The 21605-nt window shown below is 36.6% G+C and overlaps 2 protein-coding genes across 3 annotated transcripts; one reads left to right on the plus strand and one right to left on the minus strand.

Annotated features, from left to right (window-relative positions):
* Positions 1 to 6792: 6792 nt before the first annotated feature.
* On the plus strand, positions 6793 to 8092 carry LOC143604757 (pentatricopeptide repeat-containing protein At1g11630, mitochondrial-like). The gene has a single exon (XM_077081144.1). The coding sequence runs from the start codon at positions 6793 to 6795 to the stop codon at positions 8011 to 8013; it is 1221 nt and encodes a 406-aa protein (XP_076937259.1). The 3' UTR covers positions 8014 to 8092.
* Positions 8093 to 9560: 1468 nt separating this feature from the next.
* On the minus strand, positions 9561 to 13016 carry LOC143604758 (N6-mAMP deaminase-like). Of its 2 annotated transcripts, XM_077081146.1 has the most exons (11): positions 12921 to 13016; positions 12774 to 12844; positions 12611 to 12702; positions 12481 to 12540; positions 11318 to 11524; positions 10527 to 10603; positions 10363 to 10432; positions 10125 to 10238; positions 9977 to 10043; positions 9789 to 9893; positions 9561 to 9703 (listed from the first exon to the last, which is right to left on the minus strand). In XM_077081146.1, the coding sequence occupies exons 1-11, from the start codon at positions 13001 to 13003 to the stop codon at positions 9585 to 9587; spliced, it is 1065 nt and encodes a 354-aa protein (XP_076937261.1). In that variant the 5' UTR covers positions 13004 to 13016; the 3' UTR covers positions 9561 to 9584. The 2 variants fall into 2 exon arrangements, with proteins under 2 accessions (XP_076937261.1, XP_076937260.1); XM_077081145.1 differs by having other exon boundaries at positions 9977 to 10238.
* Positions 13017 to 21605: the final 8589 nt, after the last annotated feature.

The raw sequence follows: 21605 nt of genomic DNA on the forward strand, positions 1-21605 counted from the left end.
TGGAAATAAATGCAATATTACCTAGTAAATGCAAAAATAGGGAACTCAAATTGTATACAAAATTTCACAAACGAGGGGGGCTGGGCTCAAATTTTCGGTCGAAAAAGGCTAAACTTACACTAAGTATATAAATTTTCGACCGAAAACGAGTAAATTTAGACTACTGCGTACAAAAACAAAGGGGCCGGGGCCACCCGGGCCTCGGTGAACCTTTGCCAATGGGTTTAAAAGTACAAGCAATTAACAATAAACCTAGGAATGGTTTCATAGGTAATAGATGACCATGGCCCATGGGGTCAATCCCCAAACAGATGTCATTGGATGCCTTTTCAAAGTAGGGTCCCACTAGATTCGTACAAGATATATTGTTACCAACCTTTTCCTACGAGAGAATCGATGAGTTCATCATACTTTTTTATAAACGAACAACAAAAACAATACATTATTACACAAGAAAACAACATACAACTTTGACTAACAAGGAGCTAGTCACACCAACAGAAAAGCATCACCAACCTATTACAAACAATAGCCATGCCACCCAAAAACAAAACCATCAAAAAACAAGCTTAACAAAACACTTAGATATCAAGAGCGTACCATCAATTACAGGATAAGCACGAGTCTTTGACCTGCTACGAACCCACAAGAGACCCAAAGATTTACTCTCACCAATCACACTATGCAACCGAGCCGACTTGAACTCAAAAACCAGCGCATTCCTCGTTTTTCAAATACTCCAAATTGTAATAAGACATATAGCGCGAAACACCTTTGCCTTCTTTTTTGACAGCCCCGAAAAACTTATAAAGATCTAGAATGTCCCGAAAAGAAAACGCGAAAAACATAGGTACCTTACACCAATTCTTAATAATGCTACAAACCATCTTTGTTAACCTGCATGAAACAAACAAACGCCTAGACAGTGAAGTGAGCGACATAATCCTCTCCATTTCGACACGCCATGCAAGAACCACCTTTTTAAGGACTAAATTGTTCCATGTTATGATGTAATTTTCCACATTCCGCAAAGATGGTACAAAACTCCTCTTCAAACTTTTAACATAAAACAATCTTAAAAAATAATCAATTATTATTATTATTATTATTATTATTATTATTATTATTATTATTATTATTATCCCCAACCAATTGAAGTAATATAACTAGTCTAGGTAGAATTCTAGCCCAGGATTTGGAAAAACGATGCCATAAGTATTTATTCCCACGTATTCCATACGCTCAATATCTTTCTTTAATATCAACAAAACAAAGATTAGTTCGTATATATTCGTCCTGTTAAGTTCAATAACATATAATAAGCTAGAAAAATAATCTTTACCCGTATGGATTTAAAATAGGATAAAAAGGCTAGTAAAAAAATGACTAAAAAACATTTTTAACCTGTTCAAGGACGCATGAGACTCATGCATGACACTTGTGAAATATTTGTAATTACAAATTATTATTCTAATTGGATTAGACGAGATCATAATGTTGGCTTCTAATTGGATTAGAAACATATGCTAAAGAGTAGAGTTGGCGTGGGGTTCATGGCTCTTCAATGGGATTCATAGTTCTTAGGTTGGATATGGATTTTTTGGTCTTATTTAGTGTCTGTTTGTTTTCTTGTTATTAGTACATAAAATTTTGAGAATATAGGGGTAATATAATCTTTGTCACAATGTGCAGTTACATTATTAACTTTCAAAAATAGTACATTAATAGTTTTTCAATCTCAACCAAATTTTGTTAATTTATTAAATTGTTATGTATTTACACATTATTCTAAATCAACTAATCCACTATTTTCTAACACAGATAACTTTTTCACACATAAATAATTTTTTAAAAAAGATTACACCATAAAAACGAGCATTTTATTCTCTTAAATTTGAGTATGATATTGTTATACTTTACAAATAAAAAAAACAAAATGTTACGTGCTTACCAGTTAGGACGGGCAGCGGGTCGGGCAGGCTTGGGTCAGACCAGATTAGGTTCGGAACATGTCGATACAAAAAGGTTAATTTTTGAAAGGGATTAGGTCAGAACATGTTTCGGATTAGAACGGTGTTGGGCCGGAACGAGATTCGGGTCAAAATGAGTTTTTGCTAATTTCCTGCTAGCTTTCTATGAAACTTGCCGTTCAAAAGAAATTAAAGCGGGAGGTCATGACTCACGAGAAATTATGTTTCTGATTAAACGATTGATTTATATATTTTTAATGGATTAAAGAAAGCATCTTATATACGGAAGTATTCTTTTACATAGGCAACCTATATGTGCAGGTAGAATTGGTGAAAACACATGACAATATGTACGATTATGATAAGTAGTTAGAGAAGAGGGTAAAATTCTAAATGGACTATTCAATCTAGTAGAATGAATGGAAATTACACATGGAAGATTCTTGTATGCTACAAAGTCGAAGTTTCAAATGGACACATTGATATGTTGTTTTATGGAAAATTTTTAGAAACAGGAAAAATGGATAGTTGAAATGGTTTACAGGCAGAGACGGCTCCAAAAATTTTTTTTATGATGGGCACAAAATGAAACGGGTAAAAAAAATTGGGTCGGGTCAAAGAGAACAAAGCAAGCTTAATTATTATGGAGACCAAAACAAAATGAACTTTCGAAACCTTTGATGAGTTTCTAAGAAAACTTTTTATGTGTTTAATCCTAAGATGAAACTTTCATTTTAGAAATTTGTTAATGGTTTTAAATATAATTTAGAAAACGATAAAAAGGACTTTAAATTAAGCAATAGTATATATAAAAAAAATGATAAATAAAACAGTCAAATGCAATATAACTTAAACAATACAAACTTTTTTTTAATTTGGATACAATTATAAACTTAACTAATGATAAATTGATAATAGTAACAATTAATTAACTAAAAATATCAAAAATGAATGCTCGTAATTAATGTGAATATTGATTATATATGAAATGTCATAAAAATGTTTGTATGGGAAATTGTAAAAAAAAATAAATATGGAATACTAGTAAAACAACAAATAAACCATCAATCACTTAAGGGGCTGTTTGGCAAATGCAGAATCATTAAGTGCTGAATCAATAAGAGGTCTGAATGATTAAGAGATCCTGAATCAGTAAGTGCTGAATTATCAAGTGTTGTTTAGTTGGACATTTGAATGATTGTACAGAATGGCAATTTTACCCCTCTGAACTATTTGATGTCGTAAACCAACTGAACATCATTTTCTCCACTTGTATATCATTGTAAAACATATGTCTAAAAGTTTATTACGTACAATGACAACTTATATAAAGTTTTCATGCATTTTGCAAAAAAAAAAGACAAAACACAAATCAAATGCATTATCCTGCTATGTATATCAAAAGGTCGATCCATATAAATACAAGAGAAACAAACATTGTCTCCTAATATAAACTTTAATGTAGATTGTTGTAGATATGTGCAATCAACTAACAAAATAAATCAATAATCAATAAACATAATGAACATAAGACGATGCGTTTTCAATTCGTGAGCATACTTTAGTTGTCACAGTTGAGACTTGAAGCCTCTACATACTAACCACCATTTCCCCTAAAACCATGGTCTTCGTTCACCTAGATGTAGTATGTTGCATAAGTGGTTCCTTCAACTATGTACATGAGTTTTTGTGCCATGCCCTTGCATTCTAGCCTAACCTTCAGACCTGCAAATCATAACAATATGTATTTTAAATCAAGGTCCCGTTTTGATTATTAAATACATATTCAAGACCTGTTAATTCTACAAACTAACAAGAACCACAAGCATTGAAATGGTAGATATTGAATTACAACACAAGTGATGAGCTCGGTACCGGAAGCAAAAAATTAGTAAAATGCCGGCACTGTACCGATACCAAAACCTCAAAAAAATGGTACCAGAATTGGTAGCATTAGTACCCGTTTCGTTACGCTACCGGTACCATTTACTCGTCCCAACAACACTACAAACCATAAATTACGCCATCGATTTAATCTAGCGATGACTCAAAACCTCAAGAATCAACATTATATTAATCTTCTAACCACTTGACTAATCGATAACTATAAACCACAAAACTGACATAGTGCTTGACTATTATGAATCCAGGTAATAATTGGAGGATATAACTCAATCCATATTTGATTATTACAACAGTAGATCCAAAAACCATTATAACAAAAGATATATATCATATTACAGATCCTATTTTTATGATCAGTCGAAACTTACAATTACTCAAATTCTTCGATGGACGCACGATACCGGCGGTGATAGGCGACGGTCCTACGGTGAGAGGCCGGCGGACGGTGAGAGGTTGTGCCAGAATGTACGTGGTATGAGCTGTTGAAGGAATGCCCTGTTAGGGTTGAGATCTTGATGATAAAAGTTTCATTCAGCTTCCCTCAAAGTTTGAACCATTCAGCAGTTCAGATGAGAACTTCTTATAAAACAAACAATCTGAATCTAAACTTTTGCCTATGAATGATGCCATTCAGACCTAAAACAAACAACCCCTTCTTCTTCCTTCTTTCTTCTGTAATTTATGTAAATTTGTTCATACTGAAGTTAGTTTCTCTATTATCTTCACACTTTTAATACCTAGTAAGAGACAAATCCGGCAACGGCAACCGGAGGGTGGGCATTTGAGTTTAAACATGATGATCGGTCTATTAACTACACTAAGAACATGGGTTGAACGCCGGCTGGACGGTGGGCATGCGTCCACCCTCCTTTGCTATTGAATCCGCCCCTGTTTACAGGAGAGAGACAATATTTGTGGGATTCCAGGTGTTCTGTCGTTTCAAACGGCGGAACTCACATTGGTTGCAGAGCGTGTCAGAAGTTGTCTGGTGAGTTAGAGGTTTTTCTGGTGTTCAGCCATTTCAAATTGCGGAAGTGACATTTTTTTCCATATGTTCCGCCATTTCAAATGACAGAACCCCACTTTTATCATTTTATAGCCTACCCCTACACAGTTGTTCCATTTCCGTCATTTGAAATGGCGGAAGTGAATATCAATATTCTTGACATATGACAAACTTGACAAGACTTTTCTCTCTCCTTTTTAACCATACTATTCACTTCCGTCATTTCAAATGGCGAAAGTGAACAGTACTGACACATGACATACACTGACAAGACTTGTCTCTACTTTTTTACCATACTATTCACTTCCGTCATTTTAAATGGCAAGAGTAAAGTGTTATATTATTATTTTTTTAACAGTATTATCTTTCTTAAAAAAATTTATTTGAAAATATAGTTTTAAATTTTAATACTAACTTTTATTTTTCTTTTAATTTTTTCTATAACTATGAAACCAAAAGTTTTTTTTAACATTTTTTTAGTTCTTATTTCATAAGTGACTAAAAAGGTAAAATTTAAATAACTTATAATAAATATCATAAGTAATCTAAAAGGTATAATTTAAATATTTCATAGGTAATTTATTTTTTTCAATTTCTTTATTAATTTGTTTACTATATAAATAAATATGCAACAAAAATGTTATAATAAATATCATTAGCTACGATCAAAGATCAAAAGTAGAGAAAAATCTTGTCACATATCAGTACTGTAAAATGGCGGAAGTGAATAGATAATATGGTCAAAAAGAAGAGAGAAAAGTGTTGTCCAGTATGTCATATGTCAGGAATATTACTATTCACTTCCTCAATTTCAAATGACGGAAGTGAAACAAATGTACATGGGTAGGCTATAAAAGGATAAAAGTGGGGTTCCGCCATTTGAAATGACGGATCAAATGGAAAAATGTCACTTCCGCCATTTGAAATGGCGGAACACCAGAAAAACCTCAAACTCACCAGACAACTTCTGACACTCTCTGCAACCATTGTAGGTTTTGCCATTTGAAATGGTAGAACACTAAAAACCCAAAAATATTTTCTCTCTCCTATAAACCATTTCGTTTTTCTTATTTTTTAAAAATTTTCTGTTTGCTGGTAAGAGGAGTGGTGGAGTCAGGGTTTAAAGCATGTCATACATGCATTTGTTGACATGTTGGTATGGCTTTATAAGTGTTAAAACCATCCAAAATCAATGTGTGAGATGAAATAGGTGCATGTGCATAGGTGTACGATACGTTAAGATGGGGAAACCAAATGCCCAACCCCTTATGAGTTATGTCTAAAATGGCCAAGGTGACCGGCGTACCATACATTGGTAGGTGTAAGCAGGGCGATAAAATCTTTTATTGGTGCGCTGATACACTTAATTTAGTAAATCTTAAAATTATTTCTTCAATCATATTGATCACAATATAAAAGTCTCTAGTCTTGAAATTCAATTATTGTTGTTAGATATGTTACAATCTATTAAAAAGCTTTTGTTTTCTAAAAAAAAAATCAAGAACTTCATACAAATGGAAGGTCTTATATTCTAAGCCTATACAAAAAGCTCACGTCTCATAGTTTGCTTATATGCGGTTAGCTAAAAAACATAATTTGAAACTACCTAAGCCAAGCATACTCATTTTTGTAACCGTGCCGAGCTCGACTCAACTCATCACTAGGCTTGTTGGTTTGTTTAACTTCAAGCTCAAGTTGAACCATGATGCCTCATTTAATTTCGAGCCCGAGCTCAAACCCACACTAGCTTGACTCGTTTACACCCTATAATGTTGGGCTAAAGTATAAAAATAAAAGGACCTAGTTGTATAAAACCACTGAAAACCCTAATACCCAAATTCAAACCCAAACCTTGAATCTAAATCCATTAATCAAACACTCAAACCTTCAATTCAATTGTTGAACACACCAATGGCTTCCAATTCCATCACCAGATTCCAATCACTAACCAAACCAACTCGCCAAACCCTGATCCAAAGCCACCGCCATTTCTCATCAATCCTAAACCCTGACTCCACCACTCCTCTTACCAGCAAACAGAAATCAAGAGCCGCTCTTTCCCTCTTAAAATCAGAGAAAAACCCAGAACGCATCATCGATATCTGCCGCGCAGCTTCCTTAACACCCGATACCCATCTCGACCGAGTTGCATTCTCACTCGCCATTTCCAAACTCACCGAGCTAAATTACTACGAGGGTATCCGTAATTTCGTCGATGAGTTGTTTAAAACAAGACCCGATTTGAAAACCGAGCGGTTCGTATCGAATGCGATCGTTTATTTCGGTCAGGCTGGGCTTTTGAACGATGCCCACCAACTGTTTGATAAAATGCCTCAACTGGGTGTCGGTCGGAACGTGCGCTCGTTGAACGCGTTGTTGTTTTCGTGCGTTGCGGCGAAGGAGTATGACGAGGTGAAACGGGTGTACCTTGATTTTCCTGGGAAGTATGGGGTGGAGATGAATGTTGATAGTTATAATACGGTGATCAAGGCGTTTTGTGAGTCGGGGTCCGTGAGCTCGTGTTACTCGGTCACGGCGGAGATGGTGAGGAAGAAGTGTCGACCGAATGCCACGACGTTTGGCTTGATGATCGCGGGGTTTTATAAGGAGGGGAAGTTTGATGATGTGGGGAGAGTGTTGGAGATGATGAAGAAGCATGATGTGCATATCGGGATCGGGACGTATAATATTAGGATTCAGAGTTTGTGTAAGCTGAAGAGGACGGTGGAAGCGAAGGCGCTACTTGACGGGATGCAGTCGAGGGGTATGAAGCCGAATGCGGTTACTTACAGTCATTTGATTCATGGGTTTTGCAGGGAGGGTAAGTTGAATGAGGCGAAAGAGTTGTTTAAGAAGACGATTAACGGTGGATTTAAACCGGAAAGCGAGTGTTACTTCACTTTGGCACACTATCTTTGTAAAAGCGGTGATTTTGAAGCGGCGTTGGATGTTTGCAAGAAAAGTATGGAGAAAGATTGGTTTCCTAATTTTTCGACTATGAAGTTACTCGTTGAAGGGCTTGCGAATGGTTCAAAAGTTGATGAAGCGAAAGAGGTTATTGAGACGATGAAGAACAAGTTCCCTAATAAAGTTGATGTTTGGAATGAAGTAGAAGAGAAGTTACCGAAATAGAGTCGAGTGAAACGATACGTATATGCTCTTTCATGTTACAATGGCAAAACCAACATCACTAGGTCTGGTGATACTTTTTTTTTTTTTTTTGAATTCATAACTTTAAATTAAATTGTTGTTTTGCTTTGCATTGGTAGTAAGTAATTAGGTTTATTGTTCTTTCGTGTTGCATTTCGTTTAACGAATTTTGGTTGCCGATATATAGGCTCAATCCTTTAATCATAAGCAATCTATTTACAGAAAAGAGAATTATGATGAATGATGGAGATATATTGTGGAATATTACAGTGAAAGTCACTTGTACAATAATGATGTGTTCTACAATGTATCTTGCTTTGCTGCTTTAAACTTTTTACCAGATCTTATATTGATTAGTGTCAGCTTCAGCCTTCAAGATTGTGGTAACTGAACCCGGGAATCTTGTTTGCTTGGCGGTGGTTGTGGCGGCACTCAGTGGCATCCACCATCATACAGATCCTTGGCAAAAACTTATTCTTCTGCCATTTGGTTTTAAAGAATCCAAAACCGCACCAAAATCTTGAACCACCGCTGTCAACGTTTGTGTCACTAGTGCCGCCATGGTTCTTAAGACGAAGTGTTTGACGCGATCCTCTTGTAATACTCAATCTCCTTCATCAAAAGGTTACTGGTTACCCATTGTGCCGTGTGTCCCTATTTCAGCCAGAGCCGCTGCATCTCCGTCCTTGTTTTTCGAGAACATGGTGGTGGCAACTGGCAGATAGATGGAGCATATGTATATGGTTCTAATGTAATGCTTCTTAATTGACATAAATGGTGGTCATTAGTGGTAGTTTTTAGGTCTTTATCCATGGTGGGAAAGATGAAACAACACTTTTGGTTGGTAAATCTATTGTCACAACAATAATCACAGAAATTAAAAATAAAAGTAATGCTAATATGCAATAGAAGTTGTTCATCAGTCATAGTTTTGCTTTGGTACACTATAGGCCTCTTCTTGGGGCCTTTGTAAGTGATTTTGTACACAAAAATTAAATATAACATTTATATATAGTGTGTGTGGGCACTGTGGGGTAGAATTTACATTAACCTCTGTTTTGTGTGTGTGTTGTGATTAAGGATTGAACATTAACTTATTAAACTTGAGATATTAAAAGCATGTAACATCACTCATTTGACCTATTTATCTAAACGTGTCAACTATACAACTAAACATTTATATCAAATGATTTGAACACGTCAACCTAAAATAATTGCATTGACAAACCCAACACTTGTTTACCATACTAGATATCGCATTAGTATCAACAATTGACACCTCAATACATATGAAATCGCGATTTTTTTTTCTTTTTCTTCAGCTTTATAGGTTATTAATGTCTTTGCTCAAAATAGTTAAAACATAATGAAAATTTATGCATTTAGATAGTCATATTTAAATGACTTAAGTTTCGATTCAAGATATTTGTTCATACCCTTTTGGATAATTGCAATTTCTAAGGTCAAAATAGAAATAAAAGAAGGCCAACATACAATGGTGTTCCGCAAAGAATTAAACATCACAACACTGTATTTTGTGCAGACTAGTTGTACTATAGTGTCCTAGCTGCAGATTCATACACTTTCATTAGTTCCTTCTTTACGTCATTTCCAGCAAATATGAAATCAACAGCTTTTCTGGCTAGTTCAAACAATTCCAACTTTCCAAGACCTTCAACACATTCAAGATAACATCAAATCACATATCATTCATTAATTATGCATCCAATAATAATAATAAGTTAAATAATACTAACCAAAAGTAGAAGATACAAGAGCGTATTCGTTTGAAAGACTTGTCGAGAACACCCCCGAGTCATCCGTGCAAAGAACAATGGGATGGTTTTCCTTGTAAAGATTGGCTGTAAACAAAAACATCATTTATTCTCAAGTCAAGGGGTAAAATTGCCATTTCTAATTAAAATCTTCAGAAAGAACAACTAACCAAAATGATGAACATCTATGGAAGAAATCGTCTCGGGTCGTATATTGGACGTTAAACATATTTCAACCTGTATGCAAAAGAAAATACTTATAAAAACCGCTAAATATACAAACATATCATTAAAATAGATATAAGAACATAAATCTACCGGTATTTTGTAAGATTTTAATTTTCTCCATTCTTCGTCTTCAAAGCAACACGCGTGCCCAATTCTACCAGGAAGAAAATCGAGCATCGATTGAATTTCAACTGAAGTAGGTACCTAAAACCACTATGTCAGTACAGGTTGAAAGGGGTTGCTATTATAATAACTACAGAAACTCTTATTACATTAATAATCTAAATATTGAAATAAAACAATTTAGTTTATTTGTTTAAGAGAGGACCTCGCCACAGTGAAGTGTAACCGAAAGACCTTGTTCTCTAGCAAACTTCAAAGCTGGAAGAAACGTTTCCCTAAAAATTTCAAAACAATTTAAACATATTTCAGAATTACAAAAACAAATCACATTAACCGAAATAGCAAACAGATTAAAGTTTTGATTTTTACCATTCACCGACAGTCGGATTGCCCGAAAGATCAATTCCAATAACACCCATACCCTTCATTTCCAAAGCAAGATTAACCTAAGACAAGTTTTTGGGTTTTTAAGAATAATTAAATTAATTATTGGGCATGCGATTTTTGGCCAATTAATTTTTATATATACCTAGTGTGTCATATTTGGCTACAAAAAACCATAAAATTAAAATAATAATCTTATTTATTGAATAAAGTGGTTTAAAAGATTTTATACATTATATATAAACTTTGGATGATTTTCAGCTCGTTCAACATATTTGACCTGTTAGAAATAAAACATAACCCAAATCTAGGAACACCAAACCATAATAACCAAACCCAAACAGAAACCGACAGTTTGGTTTTGTGTTTTTTTTGTAAAAACGAACTTTTTTTTTTGCATGTAATTAAAATAGAAAAAGCTGAACCGAATTTATGAGTTTTATTTTTAAACTTGAATTTTAAGTAATTGATAAGAATATAATAAATAGTGTTGCCCAAATATTTCAGCCTAAATGTATAATGATCAATTAACTATTAATTAACAAAAAAGATTTAGGCCTAAATTCATTATTTTGAGCAATTTTTTTGTCCAGCCAAAACTTTCTAACCCAGATGGTATAAATGAAAAATCCAAAACCGAACGGTGGTCGTGGTTTTTAGTTCGGTTTGAACCCAAAATCAATCCAAATCGCCCATTTTAAAATAAATGGGTCAAAACAGTGACTTGTAGGACTAAAATCTTGTAATAATTATAAAATGACATTCTAAAAACTTACGGTTTCCATTGCAGATGCAGTAGACTCACGGCGATCGATGCTAAGTAGAAGTCTAACAATTATCTTCTTTTCGGTTTTAAATTTTGAAAATTTTTCAAAATCATCAGAAGAAAAATTGATGTCAAGATTACTACTACTCGTAGATCTTAAACCATCAATAACAGCTTCCATGTAGGACCGCTTGCTCATACCGATTGAATCATTCCTCTATAAATACTTTAATTAGATCAAATCTGAAAACTTTATCCATTTCTTTAGATAAATAACAAGGAATCAGTGATAATATGTAATTGTATATACATTTAGAGGTGTGCAGGCTGAGTAATGGGTCAAAATTTGTTATTTTACGCGGGTCAAAATGACTCTTTTTTGCCTTTATATGTAACTTACGTGGTGAATTAATATGATTACAAAATAATATAACTTTTTAAATAAAGTGACTTCAGGGCTTGTTTTGAAATTCAATGCACCTTGGATGACTATAAATCATTTTGACCCGTTACCTTTAAAAGGTCAAATCATTTTCACATTTTGCTTAGCACATTTGACCCGTTAAAAATAAAAAAAAAAATTAATTTATGATTGTCCGGGAAAATTATTTGAATTTAATGTCATTTTGCCATTCTCTAAACAAGTTCATTTTTCTTTTGGTGATATTTATCCAGCATGTTTTCATCCAATTTAGCACGTAAAACTTAGTGAACTGTTCATGAACCGTTCTGCGAGAAGTTCGTTTATGTTCGTTCATTTAATAAACGAATGAGCACGAACACAATTTTGTTGATCACTTATTCAAATGAACAAACATGAACACATGTCATGTTCCGTTTGTTCATTTATGTTCGTTCGCTTATATCTCTTCACTTAAGTTCATTTCTTTAAGCATGTCCATTCAAATTTGTTTATTACTAATATTAATTTAAAGTCGATCTGATGTTCAAATTTTATAAGCTTTACCGTTTATGACATTGACGTACGAACACCAACGAACTTCTTAACACAAGAACATGAACACGGAAATTGATCCGTTTAAGTGTTGGTGTTCGTTTTGTTTGTTTACAGGCCTGGCATATACACAGTAACGAAATTTTTCAAGAGATGCACTAGAAAATCATATATTTATATTATTTATTAATATAGAAAAAGTTATAATGTGGAAGTACCTTTGGAGTTGTTCTTAACTCCAAATAAACCACATTTTCAGCTGCAAAATCTTCCACAACCTACAAAAAACAAAGGAAGATAATTCTGCATCATGGAAAAATAATAATATGAAGATAGAAATGAGCATACTTCTTTAGTGATTCTCGTAATCGTTTTGTGGTCGGTGGTAACAACATGGATAAGATCAAACAACTTGAACACTTCGCGTAGTGTCCGATCATCTAATGATGAGAATTCGATCCATAACATCAGTAAAGAAACTATAAAAAAGTGGAAATGAAGGCATACTTACTTTTCCTGATAACATGCTCGAAATCAGAGAAGACAATTGTACCCTTTTGAGCCAATTCTCTAGCCAGTTCCCTAAAATAGTTAATAAAAATTAATAAAGCATCTGGATATGATGAATTGAAAGAAAAGAAGGCATACATACACTTACAGTAGAGTTGAGTTTCTAATGGAGCCATTAAGATGGGCATGCAATTCCACCTTTGGAACAATACAAACCCACTCTTCTTCCATTTCCAAATTTGAAATTTCTGAAACAATCCCCAACTTTTTTAATCAGCATATTCTAGTTTCAGGTAACTGCAATTTGCATCCCTGTTTTTTTAACATCTTTGCACCCAGACGTATGTAAAGTTCATGCTTCGGTTCGAAACCGGTCATCGGTTTGGTTTCATGGTTGGTTTTCTTTCTTAATTTTCGGTCGGTTGGTTTCAACATTTTCAAACTGTAACGAATGGTTTGGTTTACGGTTTATACCCAAAACCAACCGTATAAACCGGACCGGACCGTATGATTTAGTTTTATATATTGTCTAAATATATTATATTATATATGTATATGCATACAAATATACCAATAGAAATAATTAAATAAAAATTATTAATGCTTATAACAATCACATTAAATATAAATACTACCCGTAAATATAAAAAATGGGCTAAGCCCAATTTAAAACGCAAAAGACTTTATTTGTCTTTCAAATGTTCTAATAAGAAGCCATAAATCAATTGTTGTAACGGTATTTGTTAAATTTTGTAAATTATGAAGAGCTATATAATTACATATCATAATTATTTTGGGCATTTTGTATAAAACCTCAACAAGCCCAAACCGTGAAACCAAACCGGAACCAAACCATTACTAACGGTTCGGTTTGGTTTAGTTTAAACGTTCAACGGTTTGGTTTTGGTTTACGAAAATAAAAAACCGTAACTAACGGTTTGGTTACGGTTTGACGTAAAAACCGCGAAAATCGGACCGTGAACACCCCTAATGTAAAGTGTTGCACTTTAAGCCATATCGTGAAGTCAACGCGTGTTTGATCGTTTCAAAATTAGAGGGTCTAAGGGTGTGCGTGGTGCGGTTTGACCTAAAACCAAACCGAAAACAAAAACTTCGGTTTTGGGTATTTTGAAACTGTTCGGTTTCGGTTTTTCGGTTTTTGCCATTTGAGCATGAGAATTTTAGACCGAAAAAAATTTGGCCGAAAATAATGAATTTAGATATAAAAAATTTTGTTAATTGTTAACTAATAGACTTTTATACATTTAACAAAAAATATTTGAGTTACATATTTATTAAATTCTTATAAATTACTTAAATAAAAAATAAAACAATAAAAATTTAGGAATTCGATTCGATTAAGTTTTTATTACATGCGAAACTAAACCAAAAGTAAACCGTCGGTTTTTGTTTTGGTTTTGTTTTTTTATTTTCAGATAGGTTTTTCGGTTTCACACATATACCTAAAATAATATTAATTAACAATAATATACACATCCCAATTTCATGTCAGATCAATCTTCTAACTTATCATACTTTTCAGGTTGGTTTGGTGATTATGTACTCAAATTTATAAACTGGATTCTTGTAGATTAAGATATGGATGCTAAACCGCGTATGTTTCAAGAAACATAAGTTTCAATTGATTTGTTGAGGTATATTCGTCATCAAAAGGTTTAATTCTTGTAACATCCCGAAATTTCAAGATAATATTAATTATATTACTTAATATTAGAGAGAAAGTTTACTCGGGTTATTAGGAAATAAATAAAAGAATAGAGGTTGGTATGAATCGGGCTAGTGTTGGGTAATGGATGCGGGTTGTGGACTTGGATTATTTGAGATGAGTTAAATGAGAATGGGATTTAAGGGATATAAGTATCCCCTAAACCCAAAATATCTTCATTCTCACCCTACACCCTAAAACTCCTAACACACACATACACACACATTCTAACCGATCAAGATTCGAAGCCGAGACCCGAGATTTTGTTGATAGATCTGAGTTGGTAAGGTAAGAACAAATCCAACAAAGCTAATATTACTGAAAATGGTTAGGATTGGATGGGTTAACCGGACCCGAAACCCAAACTGCCCAAATCGGACCCCTAAAACGTCGATTTTAGGCTGATTTGATGGTTGGGATTTGTAGGCGCCGATCATACGATTCCGTGGGTACCAAAATCGAGTTATTTGGCTAAGAAACGAAGGATTTATGGGCAAACAGATCTGCAGCGCGATAACTTCGCCTGCAAGATTAAGTTCGCCTGATGAACTTCGCCTTCAAGCGTAACTTCGCCTAAGGATAACTTCGCCTAGGGCCAAGTTCGCCTAAGGATAACTTCGCCTGAAGCCAAGTTCGCCTAAGGATAACTTCGCCTGAAGCCAAGTTCGCCTAAGGATAACTTCGCCTGAAGCCAAGTTCGCCTAAGGTTTAACTTCGCCTGAAGCCAAGTTCGCCCGAGGTTTAACTTCGCCTGAAGTGAAGTTCGTTTAGAAAATAAATTAAAAAGCGATAAGTTAAGTAAGCTACTACTAGGCCACCAGATTAGATCAGACGAGTATTGATACGTGTAACTTATACAGTCAGCCGAGCTCAGTTAAAGAAGGGATTTACAACTATCGGAGGAAGAAGCAGAGTTCAGGTGAGTTTCTAGCCCCATTCCTTGTTATGTTTTCGGGGCTGTGTGCATACTCGATGTGTTGTTAATACATTTATCCTAAGTGATAAGTGTATGTCATATGTGATATGTGTGATAGATATGAATGATTGCTTGTCGGTACGCGAACGATCTTCGGATATTGCGCGTACTGTCAGGTTAAAAATAAAGGTACGAATATTATATATCGAAGATGTATGAATGTTTCAAATGAATACTTGTCGGGGCGTGAACGATCTTCGGATATTGCACGTGTCAACAAGGGGTATGGTTGTTAAATGAATGAGGTAAAGAATGCCTAGAGTGTTCTTATGTTATAATGTAAGTATGTGTGTATAGGTACACGAATGGCATGTGAGTTCTACGTTCGACATAGTAAGTTAGGATGGAAAATCCCTCTAGCTTCTGTCGGACATAGACTCGGCTGGTAATGGCATAGTTAAGGACTGCGAGCCTTATACGTGAAGTAGATGATATATGTAAACGTAGATAAGGACTGCGAACCTTATACGTAATGTAGATAGGCGTCAGCATAGGAAAGGACTGTGAACCTTATACGTGCTGTATTTGTAGCATAGGGGAGGACTGCGAACCTCGTACGTGCTATGAGTTAGGTTGCAACATAGGGAAGGACTGCGAACCTTGTACGTGTTGTGAATGTATGTCAGCATAGGAAAGGGCTGTGAACCTTATACGTGCTGTATTTGTAGCATAGGGGAGGACTGCGAACCTCGTACGTGCTATGAGTTAGGTTGCAACATAGGGAAGGACTGCGAACCTTGTACGTGTTGTGAATGTATGTCAGCATAGGAAAGGGCTGTGAACCTTATACGTGCTGTATTTGTAGCATAGGGGAGGACTGCGAACCTCGTACGTGCTATGAGTTAGGTTGCAACATAGGGAAGGACTGCGAACCTTGTACGTGTTGTGAATGTATGTCAGCATAGGAAAGGGCTGTGAACCTTATACGTGCTGTATTTGTAGCATAGGGGAGGACTGCGAACCTCGTACGTGCTATGAGTTAGGTTGCAACATAGGGAAGGACTGCGAACCTTGTACGTGTTGTGGATGTACTATGGTATAGGGAAGGACTGCGAACCTTGTACGTACCATAAACGGTGAACATAGGTAAGGGCTGCGAACCTTGTACGTGTTCACGACCTTGAGTACAGGTATAGACGGTGAACTATGAACGTACTCTCGGTAGACTGAGGTTAGTGATTGTAGATATGTATGTATGTATGGTAGCAAGTATGTATGTAGAACAGAAGGGTAACTAGTGAAGTATGGATATGTATCTACGGATATGTATGTATGTGTATGTATTGTATGACGTTCGATTAACTAGAACTCACTCAGCGTAGCTGACTTTTAGTATGCACGCAGGTGAGCTGATTATAGAGTTAGCATGAGGATGACACACGGCATGGATTGAACGGCTGGCATCTGAAGAAAGAAGTAAAGATGTTTTAAATATAAAGTTTTGTGTTATGGTATCAAAGAAAAGATTTAATGTTTTGTAACAAATGATTGATGTTTTATATTCCGCGAAAAGTTTTAATAAACTCTGATTTGAAGAACTGTGTTTATGAGTAAATCCGACGCTAAAGTAGGGTCACCGGGTTCGGGGCCTTACAAGTTGGTATCAGAGCATAAGTTCGAGAGATTTAAGCATCCTACATGCTTAGACTCGAACATAGAATGAGATTTAAGTAAGAAAGGAAAGAAGATGCCAGTCCAAGAATGCCATGTGTCGCTCAAGCAAGATCAGTAAAGGTAAAGTGTATGATTAAGTGATATATGTTAATGAGAAAGAAGATATATGTGAACAAAAGGGATATGAATAATTGATTGTTGATTTGACTAATTGCTTAAGTAGAACCAGCACAAATAGACTCATAAGGGGAAGTGTATAGGACACGGAAAGCAACGTGATCAGCTAGTCACAGCTGGCCACTGTTATTACCTGTTAGCCTTGCTATCCTTGTACTAAATAGTTCCTTGAGTGATGATGTTTGTGTTGTCCCTTTAAGAAGAATATGTGGCATGTCACAGCTGTTTTATGTTTAGTAGTTAAAGAGTGTTTTATGTTACAGTTGAACCTATGTTTGTTTAGCAAGCTTGAATGTTTTCCTTTTATGTTATGAAGTACTTGAGACTTCTTGTGCTTTTGTATGAACGATATATGAATTTATCTTGAATGCATGTTGGTTATAATAAATAGTTGTGTGATGGTAAGGCGTCGCCTTAGGAGCTAGCGTTATTATATAAAACAAGGTTCCTCGGGAAGGCGATACGAGACTTGGTACATCGAGGGCTTCATGGACAAGCTGCCGTAATAGCTAAAACACATGACCACCATTCGATGACTGCAAAGTCGGAAGTAAGAAGGGTAACACAGAAAACGAAGGCGATTCAATAAAGCGTGTAAATATAAGAAGTTTTCCTTTTATAGGGGATAAGTTAGGTTTCGGGGACGAAACCTCTTTAAGGAGGGAAGACTTGTAACATCCCGAAATTTCAAGATAATATTAATTATATTACTTAATATTAGAGAGAAAGTTTACTCGGGTTATTAGGAAATAAATAAAAGAATAGAGGTTGGTATGAATCGGGCTAGTGTTGGGTAATGGATGCGGGTTGTGGACTTGGATTATTTGAGATGGGTTAAATGAGAATGGGATTTAAGGGATATAAGTATCCCCTAAACCCAAAATATCTTCATTCTCACCCTACACCCTAAAACTCCTAACACGCACAAACACACACATTCTAACCGATCAAGATTCGAAGCCGAGACCCGAGATTTTGTTGATAGATCTGAGTTGGTAAGGTAAGAACAAATCCAACAAAGCTAATATTACTGAAAATGGTTAGGATTGGATGGGTTAACCGGACCCGAAACCAAAACTGCCCAAATCGGACCCCTAAAACGTCGATTTTAGGCTGATTTGATGGTTGGGATTTGTAGGCGCCGATCATACGATTCCGTGGGTACCAAAATCGAGTTATTTGGCTAAGAAACGAAGGATTTATGGGCAAACAGATCTGCAGCGCGATAACTTCGCCTGCAAAATTAAGTTCGCCTGATGAACTTCGCCTTCAAGCGTAACTTCGCCTAAGGATAACTTCGCCTAGGGCCAAGTTCGCCTGACAAAAGTATCTGAAAAAGCACACTGTAACATGAAAAGTCAACTGTCAGCCACCCTACTCCCACCAACCACAGACCTGCATGTCCTGTCCAAATCAAATCAAAATCTTTTATCCACTACTCCACTTTTAAATAAATAATAATAATTTCCATACTTTATCATCATTACACCTAGATATGAAAAGATTACAATCCCCTAAAGCAAGGGATTGTGTTCCCTTGAGTTTGCCTATAAATATGTAACCTAAATTATCACCCAAAGCACACTTCAAACTTCTCTCTTAAGAACTGCAAACTTGCACTAATCCTCTCCCAAGCATCCGTTGTTTTCATTTCTGATCCTGTTACTAGGTAAGCCGAGAATATAACCTTGAGATCTACTTTCCAACCCTTATATTCTCCTATTTCTTGATCTTAATATATATACTTCTTGTTATTTAATCGTATTCTAGACCTTCAATTCCGAGGCCAACACCAAGAAAACCCGAATCTCGATTAATCCCTTAACAAGAACCACCGGTGAGTCTCACAGCCCCTATTTTCACTGTTTTCACTATTTTTAAACTGTTTTCGGGGCGAGGGACACGTACTTAAATAATGTTTTATCATGGTATACTTACAAGCTATGCAAGCGATTATGTGCTTAAATTATGTTTCATGATGAGCAATGCAAACGGTTATCTATGGTTTTCGATGAGAGTGCGATACGAGTAAGTGATCACTTTACCATTGGAACTCGAAGGGTAGGGACTGCTGGTTTGATCCACCCACTCGTAGGGGTCGCACCTCTTTGCATGGACGAGTGCCTAGTATGGTCATGGGGCAGTACTACGGGATTGAGCCCGCTCGTAGGGGTCGCGCCTCTTTGCATGGACGAGCGCCTTGTTTTCCGGCACAACGTTCGCGCGTAACCCGCGGAACGATTTTATCAGATTATGTTATCAGAACTATGTTTTACTAAGCATGTGTTTCAATGATGCTATCAGAATTATGTTATAGAATGATTTTTATCAAGACTATGACGCGATACGATTTATTAAGTTACTAAAACTTGCGAACTCACTCAGTTTATACTGATTCAAATATTTTTACGTGTCTTTCAGGAGATAACTAGGTAGCGCATGGAGTCACACTTAGAGCACCTCACGCTGAACATCTAAAACTAGCTTTTTGGAAGATTTTAGTTCTATCCCTTCGATGCGCGTGGTTGTTCCCGCCGCGCAAGGGGATATGGCGTGGAAATCTTCAACAGTTTTTATACTTGGATGTTTTTATGTAATTTTTAAACAATGTAATGTATTTGTATTAAACATTTCATGCGCAATGAAAATCTTACTTTGAATGTTTGCAATGGCCCGTGCTTAATTATCAATCCCCACTCGCGCGCGCCCGGCTGTTTCCGCCGCTCAGGGCCGGGTGTGACAGATTGGTATCAGAGCACTGGTTATAGCGAACTAGGAAAAGAAGTTTTAACCTAGACTATAACCGTTGGGGAATCGCATGAAATATTTTTCAAAGAAAATATTTTCAAAAGAAACTGTACACACACTTAGGAACACGGGTCACACAGTGTCTAGTAAATAAAGAAAAACATTATGTGCTCAGAGTACATTCGCTAAGTTTGATATATTTTCATTCTCTTTTAAAGCGAGAATGCCTCCAACTAAAGCCAAGGGAATTACCATGACACCCGAGGAACTCGCGGAAATAATCGCGCAGGCGATCGCGACACATGAGGCCAGCAAGGCCGAATCTAGTCAGGGTCGTCAGAACGAGACCCCAGAACCCGAATCAGGAGCCTTGGACAAAGGATGCTCCTACAAGACATTCATGGCCTGTAAGCCTTGGCCATTCAAGGGTACCGAAGGGGCCATTGGGCTCTACAACTGGATTGACAAAATGGAGACAGTTCTCTCCATTAGCAGATGTAGTGAGAACCAGAAGGTCCTTTACGCGACCTGCATGTTCCAAGAAGCAGCTTCGTCTTGGTGGAAGCTTCAAGTGAAAACATTGGGGCGAGAAGTTGCTCTCCACAGGACCTGGGAGGAGCTGAAAGAGATGATGATGAGAAAGTTCTGCTCTCGCGCAGAAATTCAGAGTCTGCAACAGGAATTCTGGAACCACACCATGGTAGGAACGGATATCGACGCCTACAACAACCGGTTCAACGAGCTTTGCCAGTTGGTGCCAGACATGGCGAACACGGAGGAAAAGAAGATCGAGAGGTATATCTTTGGATTACCTCCTGTTGTTAGGGTTCCGCTCAACGCCGCAGCGCCTCCAACCTTTGATGAGGCGGTAGCACGGGCCATCACCCTTACAAGGGATACGGTCCGTGCGGGTATGTTGACTACGCGCGGAATCGAGCAGCGAACCTCTGATCCCAAGAGGAAATGGAACTCTCACCACCGAGGGTCCGACTCCAAGCAGCCACCGTTCAAGAAGCAGGAGAGCGCAAGGGCTTACGCGATCCAAGCCGCGGAACCATCAAGGAAAGGATACAGCGGGCCTCGCCCATGGTGCAACAAATGCAAGTATCACCACGAGGGTGAATGCGCAAGAATCGAATGCGCCAAATGTGGCAGACCAGGGCACAAGGCGATGAATTGCCGTATCAGAGAAGCTGGAGCGAGCGACAGCTGCTACGCATGCGGGAAGCCAGGGCATTTTAGTCGGGATTGCCCGCAAAAGGGAAACCAAGCTCGCGGGAGAGCTTTTGTGATCGGCGCAGGCGAAGCTAAAGAAGAGCCGAATGTGGTAACCGGTACGTTTTTGCTTAACGGCCATTTTGCATCTGTCTTATTTGATACTGGAGCTGACCTAAGTTTTATATCCACTGAGTTTAAAGACTCCCTAGTCTTAGCGACCAGTAGGCTAGACACACCTTATACTATAGAACTAGCCAATGGTAGGCAGTTATGCGCGAACGAAAGAACTGAACAATGTGTAATAGTCATGGGAGGTCACGGGTTCAATATTAACTTGTTGCCAATAGACTTGGGAAGTTTTGACATTGTGATAG

This window comes from Bidens hawaiensis, unplaced genomic scaffold (genome assembly GCF_021521415.1).
Source record: "Bidens hawaiensis isolate Kalapana, Puna unplaced genomic scaffold, B.hawaiensis_p1.1 tig00066483_1, whole genome shotgun sequence".
In the NCBI taxonomy this organism is placed as follows: Eukaryota; Viridiplantae; Streptophyta; class Magnoliopsida; order Asterales; family Asteraceae; genus Bidens; species Bidens hawaiensis.